The 19311-nt window shown below is 41.7% G+C and overlaps 2 protein-coding genes across 4 annotated transcripts in view; one reads left to right on the forward strand and one right to left on the reverse strand.

Annotated features, from left to right (window-relative positions):
* The window catches only part of RPA1 (replication protein A1), a 75226-nt gene extending 72010 nt beyond the window's left edge, over positions 1 to 3216 (reverse strand). Inside the window, exon 1 of one of the 2 annotated variants that reach the window (XM_047080618.1) lies at positions 3097 to 3216. In XM_047080618.1, coding sequence (XP_046936574.1) covers positions 3097 to 3129 — 33 coding nt within the window. In that variant the 5' untranslated portion in view covers positions 3130 to 3216. The remainder of the gene's footprint in view (positions 1 to 3096) is intronic. The other variant, XM_047080617.1, reaches the window with a different exon arrangement.
* Positions 3217 to 3449: 233 nt separating this feature from the next.
* Positions 3450 to 19311, forward strand: part of SMYD4 (SET and MYND domain containing 4) — a 47013-nt gene continuing 31151 nt past the window's right edge. For both annotated transcript variants that reach the window (XM_047081007.1, XM_047081008.1), the window contains exons 1-2: positions 3450 to 3635; positions 4750 to 4895. In XM_047081007.1, coding sequence (XP_046936963.1) covers positions 4762 to 4895 — 134 coding nt within the window. In that variant the 5' untranslated portion in view covers positions 3450 to 3635; positions 4750 to 4761. The remainder of the gene's footprint in view (positions 3636 to 4749; positions 4896 to 19311) is intronic.

Genomic DNA, 19311 nt, shown 5'->3' on the forward strand with positions numbered 1-19311 from the left:
CAAAGGTGCTCCACACTCAGTCACCACAAACACAAAAATTTTTTTTGCCGGGTTACCTGGGTGGCTCAGTTAAGCAAGCGTCTGACTCTTGATTTCAGCCTAAGTCATGATCTCAGTTTGTGAGTTCAAGTCCCACATCAGGCTCTGCACTGACAGCAGGGAGCCTGCTTGGTATTCTCTCTCCCGATCTCTCTGCCCCTCTCCAGTTCATACATAAGTGCACACTCTAAATAAATAAATAAATAAACAAACAAACAAACAAACTGTAATAAAAGAATTTTTCTTCTTGGGGCATCTGGGTGGCTCAGTTGGTTAAGCATCTGACTTCAGCTCAGGTCATGATCTCATGGTCTGTGAGTCTGAGCCCTGCATCAGGCTCTCTGCTGTCGGCATAGAGCCCACTTCAGATCTTCTGTGTCCCCTGCCCCATCTCCCCCTCCCCCACTGGTTCTATCTCTCTCCCTCCCTCTCAAAAGTAAATAAATAGGGGCACCTGGGTGGCTCGGTCGGTCAAGGGTCCAACTTCAGCTCAGGTCATGATCTCCCGGTCTATGAGTTCAAGCCCCACGTTGGGCTCTCTGCTGTCAGCTCAGAGACTTCAGATCCTCTGTCTCCCTCTCTCTCTCTGTTCCCCTCCCCCGCTCGTTCTCCCTCTCTCTCTCAAAATAAATAAATAAACTTTAAAAAAACCCACAGGTACTTTAAAATAATAATATTTTCTCTGACATAGGCCATAGCAACATCTTGCTGGCTATGTCTCACGAGGCAAGAGAAAGAAAAGCAAAAATAAACTATTGGGACTACATCAAAACAAAAAGTTCCTGCCCAGCTAAGGAAACAAAACTAAAAGGCAACCTACTGAATTGGAGAAGATATTTGCAAATGACATCCAATAAAGGCTTAGTATCCAAAGTATATAAAAAACTGATACAACTCAACACCAAAACCCAAATAATCCAATTTAAAAATGGGCAGAAGATATGGACAGATGTTTCTCCAAGGAAGACATACAGATGGCCAACGTGCAAAAATGCTTAGTATTACTCATCATCAGGTTAATGCAAATCAAAACCACAATGAGATATCACCTCACACCTGTTTGAGGATAAGGTGAGAAAGGAATCCTCATGCACTGTTGGTGGGAATGCAAACTGCTGCAGCCACTATGGAAAACAGTATGGAGGTTCCTCAAAAAGTTTAAATAGAACTACCTTAGGATCCAGTAATGGCACTACTGGGTAGTTACCCAAAAAATATGAAAACACTAATTCAAAAGGATATATGAACCCCATGTTTACTGCAGCATTATTTACAATGGTCAAATTATGGAAACAGCCCAAGTCTCCATTGGTAAATGAATGGATAAAGAAGATACGGTACGTATATATATATGATGGAATATTATTCAGCCATAAAAAAAGAATGAAATCTTGCCATCTGCAACAACATGGATGGAGCTAGACGGTATAATGCTAGGCGAAATAAGTCAGTCAGAGAAAGACAAATACCATACGATTTCACTCATGTAGAACTTAAGAAACAAAACAAATGAGCAAATGAAACAAAGAGAAAGAGAGAGAGAGAGACAAACCAAGAAACGGGCTCTTAATTATAGAGAACTGACGGTTACCAGAGAGGAGGTGGTGGGGGGATGGGGGAAATAGGTGATGGGGATTAACAGTGCACTTATCATGATGAGCACTGAGTAATGTATAGAATTGTTGAATCACTATATTGTACACCTAAAACTAACAGAAGTATGTTAACTACACTAGAATTAAAATTAAAAAAAAAACTTTTTTTAAAGCTGGAAAGGAAGCAAGAACAAGAGGGAATATGCAATGATGGGAATGGGGGGGGGGGGGGTACACTGGGTGGAAGTGAGTAGTCCAGGCAAGAAATGATGATGCCAGAGTGGATGAAAGAGAAGTAGATGGATTTAAGAGAAATGTGTGGAGGTAAAACCAAATTTGGTGATGGACTGGACATCTAAAGTGATGGGAGTCTGCAAGAAGAATGATTCCACAATTTCGGGCTAGCATACCTTAGTGGATAATGGTGCCATTCATCTCTATAGGGAACACCAAGAGGCCCCAACTTACTAAAATAATGGATCTACTTTGGGATATGTTGAATTTAAAATCTCTTTGAGGTATCGGGTGGGCAGACAGAAAATAGGTTTGTCTTTCAGATAAAGGTGGCTACAGAGGTGCCTGGGTGGCTCTGTTAGGCAACTTACTCTTCGTTAAGTCACAACTCACAACTTGTGAGTCCAGGCCCCGCATGAGCCCTGCACAGGGCTCTGTGCTGACAGCCCAGAGCCTACTTGGGATTCTCTGTCTCCCTCCCTCTCTGCCCCTCTCCCGCTAGCGTTCTGTCTCTCAAAAATAAATAAACAAAAAATTTTTAAAGGTGGTTCCGGACAAAGACACTTGTGTGCAACTGACATATAGATGGTAATGGTATGTCTTGGTAGAAGAGGGCCTAGAACATAACCTTGAGTAAACAACCTACAATGAGGGACCTGCAAACAAGACGAGGAAAGATCGGGCAAGCCAAGCCAAAAAAGCCGAAACATTAAGTTAAGAAGTAATGCTCAACACACTCAAACGCTGCTGAGAACTCTGTTGGTTAAGTTGAAAACTCAAAAGTGGCTGTTGAATTTAACGACTAGGAGGCACTGTTAACTTCAGCCAGCGTTCTTTCTATAGCGATCGAAGGGAACGAAGGATTGGAGTCTGTTAATGGGTTAACCCGAGGTGTGCTGAAACGACAACTCTCGAGAAGTTTGCTGTGGACAAGGAGAGGGGAGGAGACAGAGACTAGCCAAAGGAGGGAGATGGAGGACAAACAAGTTCATTTTGCTTCGTTTTCTTAAGTACAAAAAACACGGGCATATTTAAAAGAGGACAGGAAAACTCCTTCGAAGAGAGGGTGATGATTTTAGGGAGTCACCCGACGGTTTCCTGTCCCACCCCCGTTATCTTCTCCCGCGTTCTCTCCCCATAGCCTCCAGCCTCTCTCTCCTTCTCCACCCCGACACGGCCAGGGCCCACAGCTACCCCGCGGCCCGCTGGCCCGCAGGCGTCTCCTCACCGCAATGGCCCCCTCGCTCAGGTGGCCCACCATGCCTTCGCCGCACCAACTCCCGCGCTCCGGATCCTCCGCAGCCCCTGTTTCACTCCCGGGGCCCCGCGCGCTCCAAAGCTATTGGGCCAAGGAGCTACAGGCACCACCCCCGCTTTCCGACATGCGCAGGGCACGGAGGCGGGCTTAAGGGCGGAGCAGCCACCGCGTTGGCCGAGGAGCTGCGAGCAGCCCACGTGACACGTCTGAGCACTGGTTCAGGACCTAGTCTCCCAATGCGGCCTAGGGGCGGGGCCTGGGCCGCGGGGCGCGCGGAGGATGACGAGAGCGCTAACCAAGGGCGCGAGGTGCAGTTCCGGAAGCTTGCCGAGAGGCTTCTTGGTGGAAACCCTGGCTCGGCCTTTGGCGGGCCGACTGGAAGAGAGAACTGTTCCCTGATAACCCTGCTGCTGACCATAGTCAAGCAGTAGCTTGACTACTTTCTCAACCCAGGGCGGAGCTCCCGCCGGTGCTAGACCTTGAGCTTGGCACAGTGGGGATCTCTGAAGGTAAATAGAATCCAGTCCCTGCCCTCAGAGGAGAGTATGGTCTGTCCAGGGAGTTACCACAGTGAGTGGTCCTCACTCCAAGTAGACATGATATGGGCCTCAGGAGAGACACGAAGTGTGCTGCGATCACAGATGGAAAATCAGGGAAGGCTTCCCAAAGGGGGTGCCATTCAAACTGAGCCCTGAAGGGTGTGTGCAGGTTTGTCAGGTGGACTGTAAGTGAGGATAAGGATGCGCCTGGATGAATGCGAAGCCTATACACAAACTAGAGAGGTGAATAGCCTGGCAAGCTGGGGATAGCTTTAAGTAGCTCAGGATAGTGGGTTACAGAGGAAGATGACTTAGGCATTAGAAAATGAGCCAGGGGTAGGGATGCCTGGGTGGCTCAGTTAAGCATCTGACTCTTGATTTTGGCCCAGGTCACGATCTATCTCACAGTTGGTGAGTTCAAGCCGTTTGTCAAGCGCCTCGCTGACAGTATTGAACCTGCTTGGGAGTCTCTGCCCCTCGCCTCCTCGCTCTTTCAAAATAAATAAATAAATTTTGACAAAAAGGAAGAAAACAAGCCCCAGGTCAAATAGTGAAGGATTTGTACTGGGCTTCCCTAAATGCTTGGAGGAGCATTGATTAATTTAAGGCAGAGGATGGACATCTGTCTCAATATGAAGGATGAATTGAATTTAGAAAGCCGGGTAGGGGACTGAGGGCATGGAAACTAATTACGCCAGACAAGAGATGGTGAGGACTTGAACTAAAGGAATGTGGGGATTGAAAGAAAAAAACTGAACTATACATAGAAACATTTGTTAATTTAATAGTTGCTGAGAAGAGAGAAAGAAAAACCTGGGATGTCTCGGTTTCTGACTTGAGCATCTTGGGAGATGGAGGTCTAAGAGGCAAGCGTCCTTTGTGGAACAAAGTAGGCCTTCAATAAATATTTCTGAATAAAAGGATGTTCAGTGTGAGAGAATATAGATCCTCAGCATGTAAAGTACAGAAAAAGACCACAAGAATTGATTTGGTTGTTTCCCATTTGCTTGAGTGAAATCTTGATTTTTCTAGGGTTGTGCATTTGTAGAAATCTGAATTCTTTATTTTCTTGTTCATTTTATAGACCTAAAGTAGGATGGATCTGCCTGTGGATGAGTGGAAATCATATGTATTTCAGAAGTGGTCTTTGCTCCCGAAGTCCATTCAGGTCACGATCTCTACCGCAGAGACTTTGAGCGATATCTTTCTTCACTCCTCTTTGCTTCTTCAGTAAGTGAATGAAAGCTTTAACCAGGGAAATGTTGGTCTCGAAAATGTTCTCTTTTGTCATTTTCTCTCAATTTCTATCTCTTTTTCATGGAAGGATTAAGTTCAGATTTTTTACATTTTGGAGCATTCAGCAGTTCTTGCTATTTCCAGTTTTCCCTAACCTACTGTTATAGAACAGACAAGATAGCTTTTTTGGTGTTTTGGTTTCAATAAGCAATGCTGTGCTGTGGAAAGTAGGCTGTGAACTTTGCCATCTCCCAAAAGATATAGTGGAGATTTACTAGCTGCATATAGAAATTTATAAGTGCTCACATTTAGAAAGGACTTTAGAAGTCATATATTCAAACTCTTTTGACTACCATCCTCAATAAGAAATTCTATTTTATATCATAACCTAGTACATACATACGTATACAGAAAATTACAACAAGAGTTTCCCTAAACTTCATTCAGCGAATTTTTATTGATCACCTGTTTTGTGTCAGACACTGTGCTATATGCTTAGTGAACAAAAAATACATCAATGAGGGGTGCCTGGCTGGCTCAGTCAGTAGAGCATGTGACTCTTAATCTCAAGGTCATTCAAGCTCCACATTGGGCAGTAGAGCTTACTTTAAAAAAGGAGGAGGGGGGTGGTGTGCGGGCCTGGGTGGCTCAGTCAGGTAAGCATCCGACTTCAGCTTAGGTCATGATCTCACGGTTTGTGAGTTCAAGCCCTGCGCTGGGCTCTGTGCTGACAGCTCGGAGCCTGGAGCCTGCTTTGGACTCTGTGTCTCCCTCTCTCTCTGCCCCTCCCCTGTTTATGTTCTTTCTCTCTCTCTCTCTCTCTCTCAAAAATAAATAACCATTAAAAATTATTTTTAAATAAATAAAATTTATTAAAAAAAATTTTTTTTAACGTTTATTTATTTTTGAGAAGAGAGAGACAGAGCATGAGCAGGGGAGGAGAGAGAAAGAGGGAGACACAGAATCTGAAACAGGCTCCAGGCTCTGAGCTGTCAACACAGAGCCCGATGCGGGGCTCGAACTCACGGACTGCGAGATCATGACTTGAGCTGAAGTAGGACGCTTAACTGACTGAGCCACCCAGGCGCCCCTAAATAAATAAAATTTAAAAAGGGGGGTGCCTGGGTGGCTCAGTCAGGTAGGCAACAGACTCTTGATTGTGCAGAGGCTACTTGGAATTCTCTCTCCCTCTCTGCCCCCCCACCATGTGCACATGCTCACTCTCTCTCAAAATAAATAAATAAACTTAAAGAAAAAAAAGAAAACCTTACCACTTAAAAAGAAAGAAAGAAAAATACATTAGTGAACCCAAAATAGACACAGAGCCTTACCCTTGAGGAGCATAATTGTGGCAAGGAGAGACAGACAATAAACATAAATAAGCACATATATAAGGATATAGTATGTTAAAGGTGCTAAGCATAGTAGAAAAAAAACAAAAATAGAACAAGATAAGGGAAATAGGCAGTGCCAGGAGTGAGAGTGCAGGTTGTGGTATTAAACAGTGTGATCAGGGGCACCTGGGTGACTAAGTCAGTTAAGTGTCCGACTTTGGCTCAGGTCATGATCTCACTTTATGAGTTCGAGCCTCTCATCAGGTGCTATGCTGACAGTGCGGAACCTGCTTGGGATCCTGTCTCTCTCTGACCCTCCCCCATTTGTGCTCACTCTTTCTCTCTTTCAAAAATAAATGAATAAACTTAAAAAAAAAACACCTCTGAATAAATAGTGTGATCAGATATGGTCTCATTGAAAAAGTGGAAGTTGAGCAAAGTCTTGGAGATACAGGAGTTAACAAATTAGATATTTGAGAGAAGAGTACTCCAGACAGAGATCCCAAGGTGGGATGTGTCTGGCATGTTTAAGCAACAGCAAGAAGACTAGTGTGCATGAACAGAGTAAACCAGAGGGAGAGGAGCAGGAAATAATATCAAAGAGGTAATGAGACATGCATGGAGGTTGGGGGACAGCAGTGGTACAAGTCATGTTGGCCCTCCTATGTGCCTTTTCTTTTTACTCTGAGTAGGAAATTATTGCAAGGTGTGGTAGGCAGACTTCTAAAGATGATGCCCCCTCCCCAACACTCCCAAGTCAGTTGACCTTGATACACAATTATCTGAGTGGGTCTGACCTAATCAGGTGACCCCTTTAAAAGCAGAGCGTTTCTGGGGCACCTGGGTGGCTTGGTCGGTTAAGCGTCCAACTTCGGCTCAGGTCATGATCTCACGTTCCGTGAGTTCGAGCCCCGCGTCGGGCTCTGTGCTGACAGCTCAGAGCCTGGAGCCTGTTTCAGATTCTGTGTCTCCCTCTCTCTCTGCTCCTCCCCTGTTCATGCTCTGTCTCTCTCTGTCACAAAAATAAATAAACGTTAAAAAAAATTTTTTTTTAAATAAATAAAAACAAAAGCAGAGCGTTTTTCCCAGCTGGTAGCATAAAGGAACATCAAAAAGATTCAAACCATGAGATACGCATGTGCTTTTAATGACTTTAAAGATGGAGGGGGACCACATGACAAGGAATGCAGGCAACCTCTTCAAGCTAAGAGTAGTTCCTGGCTGATAGCCAGCAAGGAAGTGAGGACCTCAGACTTACAATCGGAAAGAACTGGCTTGATTTCAGCCTTGTGAAACCCTATTCAGAGAACTCAGCCAGACTCACCTGCACTTCTGATCAACAGACTGTGAGGATAATAAATGGGTGTTTTAAGCTGCTGAAGTTGTGGTAATTTGTTACCCAACAGTGGAAAACTAATTCCCAGGGTTTTGAGAGAACGATATGATTTGATTATATTTTAAAGCAGGGGTCAGCAAACTACAGCCTGCAGGGTAAATCCGTCCTGCTGCCTGTTTTTATATGACCATCAACTAAGAACGGTTTTTACAGATAAGCATTTATAGTTGATTTGATCATTTGGGAATACTGGCTTTGAATCCCAATTAAGTAAAATTCATTAAAAAAAAAAAATCCATTCTCATTAGTAGACCTATATTACGCAGGGTGCCTGGCCTGCTCAGTCAGAAGAACTTGTGACTCTTGATCTCGGGAAGGGGGGCCAGAGGATGGGGGGGGGGACCAACTTAAAAAAAAAAAGTAGACTGGTATTACAAGACATTATACTCAATTATTTTTTAAGTTTTATCAATAAAAATTTTATAGAAATTTGTTTTCTCTTTTCTTATAGAGCTACCTCTGTAAGAGCCTCAATTTTACCTCTTGGCCCACAAAACCTAAATATTTACTCTCAGACTCTCCACAGACAAAGTTTGCTAACTCCTGTTTCAAGGGATTACTCTGTTGAGGATAGACTATAGGACAAGCAAGGGTGGAATTAGAGAAACCTGTTGGGAGGCTGTCGCATTAATCCAGGTGAAAAATGAGGTGATGATAATTTGGACCAGGGTGGTGGTCGGGGGGTTGACGAGAAATGGTTGGATTCTGAAAGTAGACTTCATAGCATTCCTTGAAAGATGGAATGTGATGTATTAGAGGATGAGAGAAGTAAAAAGTGACTCTAGGGATTTAGGCCTAAGAAAGATGAAATTACCATCACCTGGGAAGACTGCTTTGGAACAGTTTTGGAAAAGAAGATCAGGGGTTCCCAGTTCAGTTTGAGATGTCTAGTAGACATCCAGGTGGAGGTGTCTAAGTCAGCACGACATTTAGGAGAGAGCGCTGGGCTGGAGATAGAAATTTGGGAGTCATACATGGTATTTTGAGCTGCAGACTGGGTAAGTTCACCATGGTAGAGAGTATAAATGCTTACTGCGTATGATGTGCCTTGATATTTTCCTTTCTATTTATCTCATTTAAAAAATAATCAAGACCCACTAAACTGATTTCATGACCCACTGAGTCATGACTTACAGTTTGAAAAATAATGTCTAAATCTTTATGGGATCTGTGGATTCCTTTTACAGAGTTTCTAAAAATGATAGACAACTATTGATGAAAATAGTAATGGTAGCAGAGTTATCCCAAGGTAGTTGGATATGGCTTACTAACACCAAGATGTCCTAATCCACAAGAATCATTTGAAGTTTTGGTGCATGGAAAGGAATATAAATGAAGAGGGTTTGCTTGGTCATTTACTATTGGAGTTCCTCAAGACTCCAACCTAGGCTCTTTTTCCTTTCCACTCTGTATCCTCAACTGATACAGTCTCATGTACACCCATGACATCAATTACCTCCTCTGTATGTTGATTATCTTTAAAATTTTATGTCCAGCCCTCACGTCCCTTCTGAGACTCAAATCTCGAAATCCAGCTGACTACTTATTTTTTTTTTTCAATGTTTATTTATTTTTGGGACAGAGAGAGACAGAGCATGAACGGGGGAGGGGCAGAGAGAGAGGGAGACACAGAATCAGAAACAGGCTCCAGGCTCTGAGCCATCTGCCCAGAGCCTGACGCGGGGCTCGAACTCACGGACCGCGAGATCGTGACCTGGCTGAAGTCGGACGCTTAACCGACTGCGCCACCCAGGCGCCCCTCCAGCTGACTACTTAAAAGTCCCAAAGATACTTAAAATTGAACATATCCAGAGGCAACTGGGTGGCTCAGTTGGTTGAGTGCCTGACTCGATTTTGGCTCAGGTCATAATCTCATGGGTTTGTGAGTTCAAGCCCCACGTGGGTCTCCACACTAAGCATGGAGCCTGCTTGGGATTCTCTCTCTGCCTCTTTCTCTTCCCAACCCCCCGACTCTTTTTCTCTCTCTCGCTGAAAAAAAAAACATTCAACATATTCAAAATCAAACTCACAGTCCCTTCCAGTGGTCCCTATCTTAGTGAATTGCACTACCTTATTTCAGTTCTTAAAGCTAAGAACCTAGGAACCATTCTATATTTAAAAATAATTCATGGTGAGGAGGGGCATCTGGCTGGTTCAGTTGGTGCAACCTGCAAATCTTAATCTTGGGGTTGTGAGTTTGAGCCCCGTGTTGGGTATGGTGATTAATTAAAAATAAAAACTTTAAAAAATTGTTTTTTTAAATAGATAAATACAACTCACAGGGCTCCTGGCTGGCTCAGCTGGTAGAACATGTGACTCTTGATCTTGGGGTTGTAAGTTTGAGCCCCATGTTGGATGTAGATTTACTTAAAAATAAAATCTTTAAAAAAATAAATAAATACATAAATAAAAACAAAATCTTAAAAAAAACAAAAACAAAAAAATAGCTCATGAGGGGTGTCTTGCTGGCTCAGTCAGTAGAGCATGCAACTCTTGATCCCAGGGTTGTGAATTCAAGACCTACATTGGGTGTAGAGATTACTAAAAAATAATAATAATAAATAAGCTTTTATTTTTTTTTTTTTTAATTTTTTTTTTTCAACGTTTATTCATTTTTGGGACAGAGAGAGACAGAGCATGAACGGGGGAGGGGCAGAGAGAGAGGGAGACACAGAATCGGAAACAGGCTCCAGGCTCCGAGCCATCAGCCCAGAGCCTGACGCGGGGCTCGAACTCCCGGACCGCGAGATCGTGACCTGGCTGAAGTCGGACGCTTAACCGACTGCGCCACCCAGGTGCCCCATAAATAAGCTTTTAAAAAATAATTAAATTAAATATAAAATAAGAACTCATGATCACATGATAGTAGTACAAATGGAAAGATGGGCAAATGGAGGTAAATTGTTGTAAGGTTCTTCTATTGTTTGGGAAATGGCAAAAGTACTAACTGAAGATAGTAAATAAATCAAGGATTCATTTTTTAATCTCCAGGATAACCACAAAACAAATATTTAAACATTTATAATAAGAGGTGCCTGGGTGGCTCAGTTGATTTAACTTCTGACTCCTAATTTCATCTCAGGTCATGATCCCAGGGTCATGGGATCGAGCCCTGCACTGGGCTCCATGCTGAGCCTGGAGTCTGCTTGGGATTCTCTCTCTCGCTCTCGCTCTCGCTCTCGCTCTCGCTCTCGCTCTCGCTCTCACTCTCCCCCCCCCCCCCGCGCTCATGCGATCTCCCTCTCTCAAAAAAAACAAAAAAACAAAACAAAAAACTGTGATAATCTCCCTCTTTTCCTGTGTGGTATATATAATACTACATAATACATCCCAAAGTTGTCTGCATCCTAATTCCTGGAATTTGTGAATGTGTTAGGTTACATGGTAAGGAGAAATTAAGTTTGCAGATGGAATTAAGGTTGCTAACAAGCCAACTTTAAGATAGGCAGAGTAGCCTGGATTACCCATTAGCCCAGTGTAATCACAAGAATCCTTGAAAGTGGAGAAAGGAAGCAGAAGAGTCCGAGGGAGACATAACTATGAAAGAATTGTCAAGAGAGATTCAGGATTGCCGGTTTTGAAGGTAAAGAAAGAGAGCCACGAGCCAAAGAATGTAGGCAGCTTCTAGAAACTGGAAAAGGTGAGGCCACAGAGTCTCCCCTGAAGCCAGAAAGCAACATGTCTTTACCAACACCTTGATTTTAGCCTACTGAGACCCATGTTGGAACTGTAAGAGAACACATTTTTGTTTGTATCAAGCCACTAATTTTGTAGGAATTTGTTACAGCAGTGACAAAAAACCAACACGTTCCCTTTACCTCCCTAATCGAAATTACTATCAGTAGCTAGAATACTACCAACTGGTTCCCCAAATGCATACTTGCCTCCCTCCAAACTATTTCCTACACCACAACAGAAATCCTTTTTCAAAACACAAATCAGATTATATTGCTCTCACTTAAAATCTTTCAGGAGTTTCTTTCGCTCTTACAATAAAGACTAAAATTCTCAACCTAATGTAGCCAGTAAGACATTGCAGTCTGCCCATCGCCCATGGCCTCCCCTTACCACACTCCTATTTCCAGCATATTGTTGACCTTCTTTCAGTTCTTTTTTCTTAATTTTTTTTTCAACGTTCATTTATCTTTGAGACAGAGAGAGACAGAGCATGAACGGGGGAGGGGCAGAGAGAGAGGGAGACACAGAATCTGAAGCAGGCTCCAGGCTCCGAGCCATCAGCCCAGAACCCGACGCGGGGCTCGAACTCACGGACCGCGAGATTGTGACCTGAGCTGAAGTCGGACGCTCAACCGACTAAGCCACCCAGGCGCCCCATGACCTTCTTTCAGTTCTTAATGTACACTGTGCTTCTTGTCACGTGGCCTTTACTTCCTGTATCTCTTCTGCCTGAAATGCTTTCCCTGGCTTCTCTCTACTCCTCCGCACCCTAATTAAGTTCTACTTATCCTTCAGGGTCAGCCAGATCTTTCCTCAGGAAAGCCTCCTGAGTCCCAGCTCAGTATATATTAACAACGTCACATAGCTTTCCTTTCCAGGTTCGTGTAATCATTTGATTGACGTCTGTCTTCACTATAGACTATAAACTCCATGAAGGCAAAGATGTTGTCTGTGTTTGTCTTTGTGTAGACAAGAGCAGTGCTGTGTCAAAACAAAACAAAACAAAAAAACAGGCATTTAATAAATACTGATTGAATGTCAATCTGGAAATGTCTAAAGCTCTTCACCAACTGGCACGTATTTATGCTCAATAGGACTCATACATGAGAGCCTCATATACATGCAGATACATAAACACCTTTCAGGTTCAATGTTAACGTCTTTTATCTTTGTGCCAACAACTGCCGATAGTCTGGCACATAGTGGGCACTCAGATTTTAGTTGAATGAAATGATGAGTGCAGTGTTGAGCCTTGCCAGTTCAGGTACTAACCAAGTACAATTAGCGTTTTACTTGTTTTGGGGTGGGTTTTTTTGATACTTGTTTTTCTTTATGATAAATGCTGACAAGATGCAAATTTATTCTCATCGTATTTGAAATGATATTTAATGAAGTTTAACGGGAAGTTTTCCCCTTTACCGTCTCTTCATTCAATTCTACAGAAACAGCCACAGTTTATTGGAATTTTCTGGTCCTTTTTGTGTATTCTCATACAATTGTAGATATATCTACATTTCTTTTTCTTTATTCTGTCATATTATGTGCTTTGTTCTAGGAGGTTTTCTCCGATGTCACACCTTAATCTTTCTAGCAACCGCATGATATTGCTTATGTAGTTATACCACAATGTAGTTATTCTTTTCCCTGTTGAGGGGCAATTACATTATTTCCAAGTTGTTGCATTTTTACTGTTACAAACAATGCTGCAGTAAGCAACTTTTTTGTATGTTTTTGTACACATATTCTTCGAAGATAAATAGCTGTATCAGTCATTACGAGCATTTTATTTATTTTTTTATTATTGTTTTCAATGTTTATTTTTGTAAGAGAGACAGAGAGCAAGTGGGGGAGGGGCAGAGAGAGAGGGAGACAGAATCTGAAGCAGGCTTCAGCCTCTGAGCTGTCAGTGCAGAGCCCGATACAGGGCTCGAACCCATGAACCATGACATCATGATCTGAGCTGAAGTTGGACATTCAACTGGCAGAGCCACCCAGGGCATTTTAAAATGTGATAAATACTGACAAATTGTCTTCCAAAAAGACATTACCGGTACTTTCCTATATCCACACCAGCACTAGAAAGCAGTAGTCTTTAATTCTGCCAGACTTCAGGACAAAAATATCTTGTTTTTGTTTTGTTTTGTTTTGTTTTGCATTTTTCTAATTACTAGTGAAAGAATGCATTATTTCTGATGTTACAACCCGTTTATATTTCTTATGCAAACTGTTCATTTGTGGCTTTTGCCTATTTTCCCTCTAGGTTGTCTGTCTTTCTCTTATGAATTTATAAGAGATCTTCAAAAATCTGGTCCTATAATTCTTTGCTATATTTGTGACTAATTTTTCCCCCAACCTATTATTTATCTTTACTTGCAGTGTTTTGCATTGTATATAAATTGTGCGTGCTTTAACTTCTATACACCTATATCTTTTTTTTTTTTTCTGGTTTCTGAGTTATGTGTCTTGCAAATAGTCTTTATTTTCTTCTAACTCCTTTTGTAGTTTTGTGTTTTAGTTTTCACTCAAAACTCCATCTGGAATTTATTTTTGTTCCAATTCTAGTATATGTGCTGCCGAAGCGAGCACTGGAATTTATTTTTGTATGTGATGTAAGAGAATGTGCTAACTTTTTTCCAGATGATTTTTCCTAGGCATTTATTGAATAGTCCGTGATATCCTTAGTGCCTCAAAACGCCATATTCGTTAAAAATTGAATTCCCACTTGCCACAAATTTGTTCCTAGACTCTATTTCTATGTCAAAACCAAAGGGTTTTTACTGTGACTTTATAGTATCATACTAGAATTCTTTCAGTTTCGAGTGACAGAAACCCAGCTCACATTAGGAAATTTATGCACTATGAAACTAGGATGTCCAAGGCAGATCTGTTTGCAAGCAGAGTTGTGTCCAGGGGCTCAGATGTCATCAGACTGTAGCTCTTCATCTCGCAGACAAACTGCACACCTGGCGGACATAATCAACACTGGTAGCCTTGGACACGTCCTGCAAGCTTAACAACCACAAGAAAAGAGGCCATCTTTCCTGAGAGTTTGGGCAGAAAAGGTCTAGATCAACCTAATTGTGGACTCCAGTCCACCTAATTTTGACTGCCTGATGCATCCTTTCAACCACAAGCATGAGGCCTTTCTGATTGGCCAGGCCTATAGCACGGTGCTCAACCCTATTGCCAGATTGGGGTCTTCCCTACTTCAGCCACAAGAAATGGTTTCCTCCCTGAGATTTTATTACCAGAAGTGGAAGGAAGGAATACTAGAAAGCATGGAAGGCTCGTATAGATGTGGCTTTGCTGTCTGGTAGGCCAAGTTCCCACACACTCATATACTTCTTCTTTTTCAAGAATGTCTTGGCTAGGGGCGCCTGGTGGCCTAGTCGGTTAGGCGTCCGACTCCAGCTCAGGTCGTGATCTCACAGTTGGTGAGTTCGAGCCCCACGTCGGGCTCTGTGCTGTCGTCAAAGAGCCTGCTTCGAATCCTCTGTCCCCCTCTCTCTCTCTGCCCCTCCCCCTGCGCTTGCACACGTGCTCTCTCTCTCTCTCTCGAAAATAAATAAATACTTTCTAAAAAATGTTGTTGGATGTTTGATGCAGATTGTGTTGAACTTACAGATTCATTTAGGGAGACTTGACACCTTTACAATGTTAAATTTCCTCCTCCAAGTAAAAGCTATGTCTTGCCATTTGCTTAGGGCTTCCTTCATATCCTTAAGTAAAGTTTTATCATTTTCTTTGTATAGGTCTTGCACATTCCCTCTTAGATTTATTCTTCCTTATTGTAAGATTATTGTTATCGTGAATAAGACTTTTTTTTCACCCAATTACGTTTTCTGACGATTGGTGTATAAAGGCTAGGAATTTTTGTATCCTACAGCTGCCTAACTGTATTTTCACAATATTTTATTGTTTTTATGCCAATTCACTTGGAATTTTTAGGTAAGTAGCTATATCTGCAAATAGTAATCCTCCTTTCCAATATTTTTACCTCTCATTTTATCTTTTGATTATAACATTAGTTAGACCTCCAGTGCAGTATTGAATAATAACAGCCATTTAGGACATTTGCCATAGGTTTATAGTACATACCCATTTTTAATTTAAGGAAGTTGTCTATATCATAAATAGGTCTTGAATTTTTTTTAATGTGTATTTTTGAGAGAGAGAGAGACAGAGTGTGAGTGGGAGAGGGGCAGAGAGAGAGGGGGAGACACAGAATCCAAAGCAGGCTCCAGCATCTGAGCTGTCAGCACAGAACCTGACGCGGGGCTCCAACTCACCGCAAGATCATGACCTGAGCCAAAGTTGGACACTCAACTGACTGAGCCACCCAGGCACCCCCCAGAAAATTTTTTTAGGTATAGAATGTTCTTATTCTTAGCAGAGGTCTGCTGAAATGTGTAGAGGTGAACTTCTATGATGACTGTACTTACTTCAAATGGCTCAGAAAAAACATGTATATACAGACGTGTGGGAGTTAACACACTATTGTTTCTCAGCTCCATTCTCAATCCTCTGTACTCTGTGGAACTTGATGCATTGCCAGTTGACTCCATGAGAGGCCCTCAGTAGGGCTCCAGAGACAGAAGGCAAGACTGGAAGAAGGAACTCAGTTCTGTCTGCTCCCTAATTAGCATCCACATGAAAAAAACACAGTTAGACTTTTCACCTTATACCATATATAAAAGCTAACTCAAAATAGCCCAAGGACCTAAACTTCAGAGCTAAAATTATAAAACCTTTAGAAGAAAACCTAAGGTGGAAGCTTATGACATTGGCTGGCAATGATTTCTAGGCTATAACAGCAAAGACGCTGGCAACAAAAGTAGACAATTTTGAAAATTAAAACAGTTTGTGCATAAAAAGACAGTATCAACAGAGTAAAAAAGGCAACCCACAAAAGGGCACCTGGCTGGCTCAGTGGGTAGAGAGGACATGTGACTCTTGATCTTGTGTTGTGAGTTTGAGCCCTATGTTAGGTGGAGAGATTACTTAAAAAAATAAAAATAAAAGATTTTTTTTAAAAAAAGGCAAGCCACATAATGGGACGAAATATTAACAAATCACGTACCTGATAAGGAGAACTCCTAAAACTCAACAACAAGAGAGCAAACAACCTGATTTTAAAAATGGGCAAAGGATTTGAATAGAGATTTCTCCAAAAAGGATATATCAATAGCCAACAAGCACATGGAGAGGTGCTCTCTTTTTTTTTTTATGTTTATTTATTTCTGAGAGAGAGAGGCAGACATGAGTGGGGCAGGGGCAGAGAGAGAGGGAGACACAGAATCTGAACCAGTCTCCAGGCTCCGAACCGTCAACACAGAGCCTGATGTGGGGCTCAAACCCATGAACCGCGAGATCATGACCTGAGCCAAAGTCAGACGCTTAACTGACTGAGCCACCCTGGCACCCCTGGAGAGGTGCTCTTAACATCACTAATAACTAGGGAAATGCAAATCCAAACTACAGTGAGATACCACCTCACATTCATTAGGATGGTTACTAGGAAAAAACAAACAAACAGAAAATAGCTCATGTTGGTGAGGATGTGGAGAACCTGGAGGCCTTGTGCACTGCTAGTGGGAATGTAAAATAGTGTAGCTACTATGGAAACCAGTGTCATTCCTCAAAAATTAAAACTAGAATTAATATATGGTCCAGCAACCCTACTTCTGCATGGATACCCCAGAGAATTGAAAACAGAACTCGAACAGATATTTGCACACCAGTGTTCATGGCAGTATTTTTCATAATAGCCAGAAATGGAAACAGCCCAAATGTTGTCCATCCACGGATGAATGGATAAACAAAATGTGGTATCTACATACAATAGAGTATTATTCATCCATAAGAGGAAATGAAATTCTGGTACATGCTACAACATGGATGAATCTGGGAACAGTATGCTAAGTGAAATTAGTTAGGCATAAAAAGGATAAATATTATATGATTCCACTTATCTGAGTTACCTAGAGTAGACATTCATAGAGACAGAACATAGAATAGAGGTTAGCAGAGGCTAGGAAGAGGGAGGAATGGGGAGTTATCAAATTATTTTTTTTTAAGTTTATTTATTTGTTTTTAGAGACACACAGAGCACAAGCAGGAGAGGGGCGGGGGGGGGGGGGGGACAGAGGATCCAAAGCAGGCTCTGTGCTGACAGCAGGGTGCCTGACATTGAATTTGAACTCACGAACCATGAGATCATGACCTGAGCCGAAGTCAGATGCTTTACCCACTAAGCCGCCCAGGCACCCCTGAGGAGTTATTTTTTAATGAGGACGGAGTTTTCAGTTTGGGATGGTGACAAAGTTATGGAAATGGATAGTGGTGACAATTGCGTAATATTGTTAATGTACTTAATGCCACTGAACTGTATACTTAAAAATAGTTAAAGTGTCAATTTTGTCATGTGTATTTTACCACAGTAAAAATAATTAGAAAAATTGTTTTGGCGTACCTGGGTGGCTCAGTTGGTTGAGCATCTGACTTCAGCTCAGGTCATGATCTCACGGTTTATGAGTTCGAGCCCTGCGCTGACAGTTCAGAGCCTAAGAGCCTGCTTCAGATTCTCATTCTCTCTGCCCCTCCCCCACTTGTGCTCTGTCTCTCAAAAATAAATAAATGTAAAAAAAAAATTATTTGTTTTGGGGCACCTGGGTGACTCAGTCGGTATAGTGTCCAACTCTTGATTTCACCTCAGGTCATGATCTCAGGATTGTGGGATCATGCTGGGTGTGAAGCCTGCTTGAGATTCTCTCTCTCCCTCTAACACTCTCTCTCAAAAAAACAAAAACAAAAACAATAGGGGTGACCAGGTGGCTCAGTGGGTTTAGCGTCCGACTTCAGCTCAGGTCATGATCTCACGGTTTGTGAGTTCAAGCCCCACATCAGGCTCTGTGCTGACAGCTCAGAGCCTGGAGCCTACTTCAGATTCTGTGTCTCTCTCTCTCTCTCTGTTCCTTCCACACTCACACTCTGTCTTTCAAAGAATAAATAAACATTAAAAAAATTTTTTTAATCTTCAAAATATATGTATATATAAATATATTTTTTAAGAAAGAAAAATTGTTTTATCTCACTTCCTCAAATTTTTTATCATACTATTCCAGAAGAAAATTTGGAATATGAAAAAGAAAAAGAACATCCATTTGCTTTTCAAAACTTTGAATCAATTACTGAGTTAACTTGGTGCCTGAAGAAAAGAATGAATTATTGCAGCTTAGTTCTTAATTGCACTAAAGAACAATTACACAACACTGAATTTATCATCATTTTGGATTAAGATAAAGAGTATCCATTGTTAGGCAAGAAGAGTTTTGCTATAATTATTATTCACCACAATCTTTTTTGCTTGAACTAGGATTTTCAGATTTACCCTAATTTGAAACAAAACAAAAACAAACAGGAAAAAAAACAACAGACTCTATGGTTCACCAGATATGCATAGGGTATTATCCTCGTATTGTTTTTAGACTGGAATAAACTTAGAACAGGCAAGCACACCTTTTAAATTAAAATTTTTTAATTAAAATTTCTAATTTTCCTTTTTATATTATTTATTTTGATATTTTTCTATATTGTATATAAATACTAATAAAATATTTGATATTAACTCATACATAGTAAAGATAATGTTTTGTGAAATTTCAATACATATGTACATAGACACATCAGACTGAATCACGGTGTAAAAGATATTTCTTATTATGGGTCTTTGTAAACAAAAATTTGAAAAACATTCTACACTTCTGATCTCAATTTCTTTGAGAAGAGATGCTTAAGAGAATTTTTAGTTTTCAGGGCACCTGGGTGGCTTAGTCAGTTAAGCTTCTGAGTGGGCTCAGGTCATGATCTCATGATTTGTGAGATTGAGCCCTGCGTCAGGCTCTGCACTGACAGCACAGAGCTTGCTTGGGATTCTCTCTCTCCTGCTATCTCTGCCCCTCCCCCACTCATGCTTGCTTGCTTACTCACTCTCTCAAACAAA

The sequence above is a fragment of the Lynx rufus genome, unplaced genomic scaffold, assembly GCF_022079265.1.
Source record: "Lynx rufus isolate CCGP_SWC_20201006 ecotype Redwood Valley unplaced genomic scaffold, mLynRuf1.p SCAF_18, whole genome shotgun sequence".
Taxonomy (NCBI): Eukaryota; Metazoa; Chordata; class Mammalia; order Carnivora; family Felidae; genus Lynx; species Lynx rufus.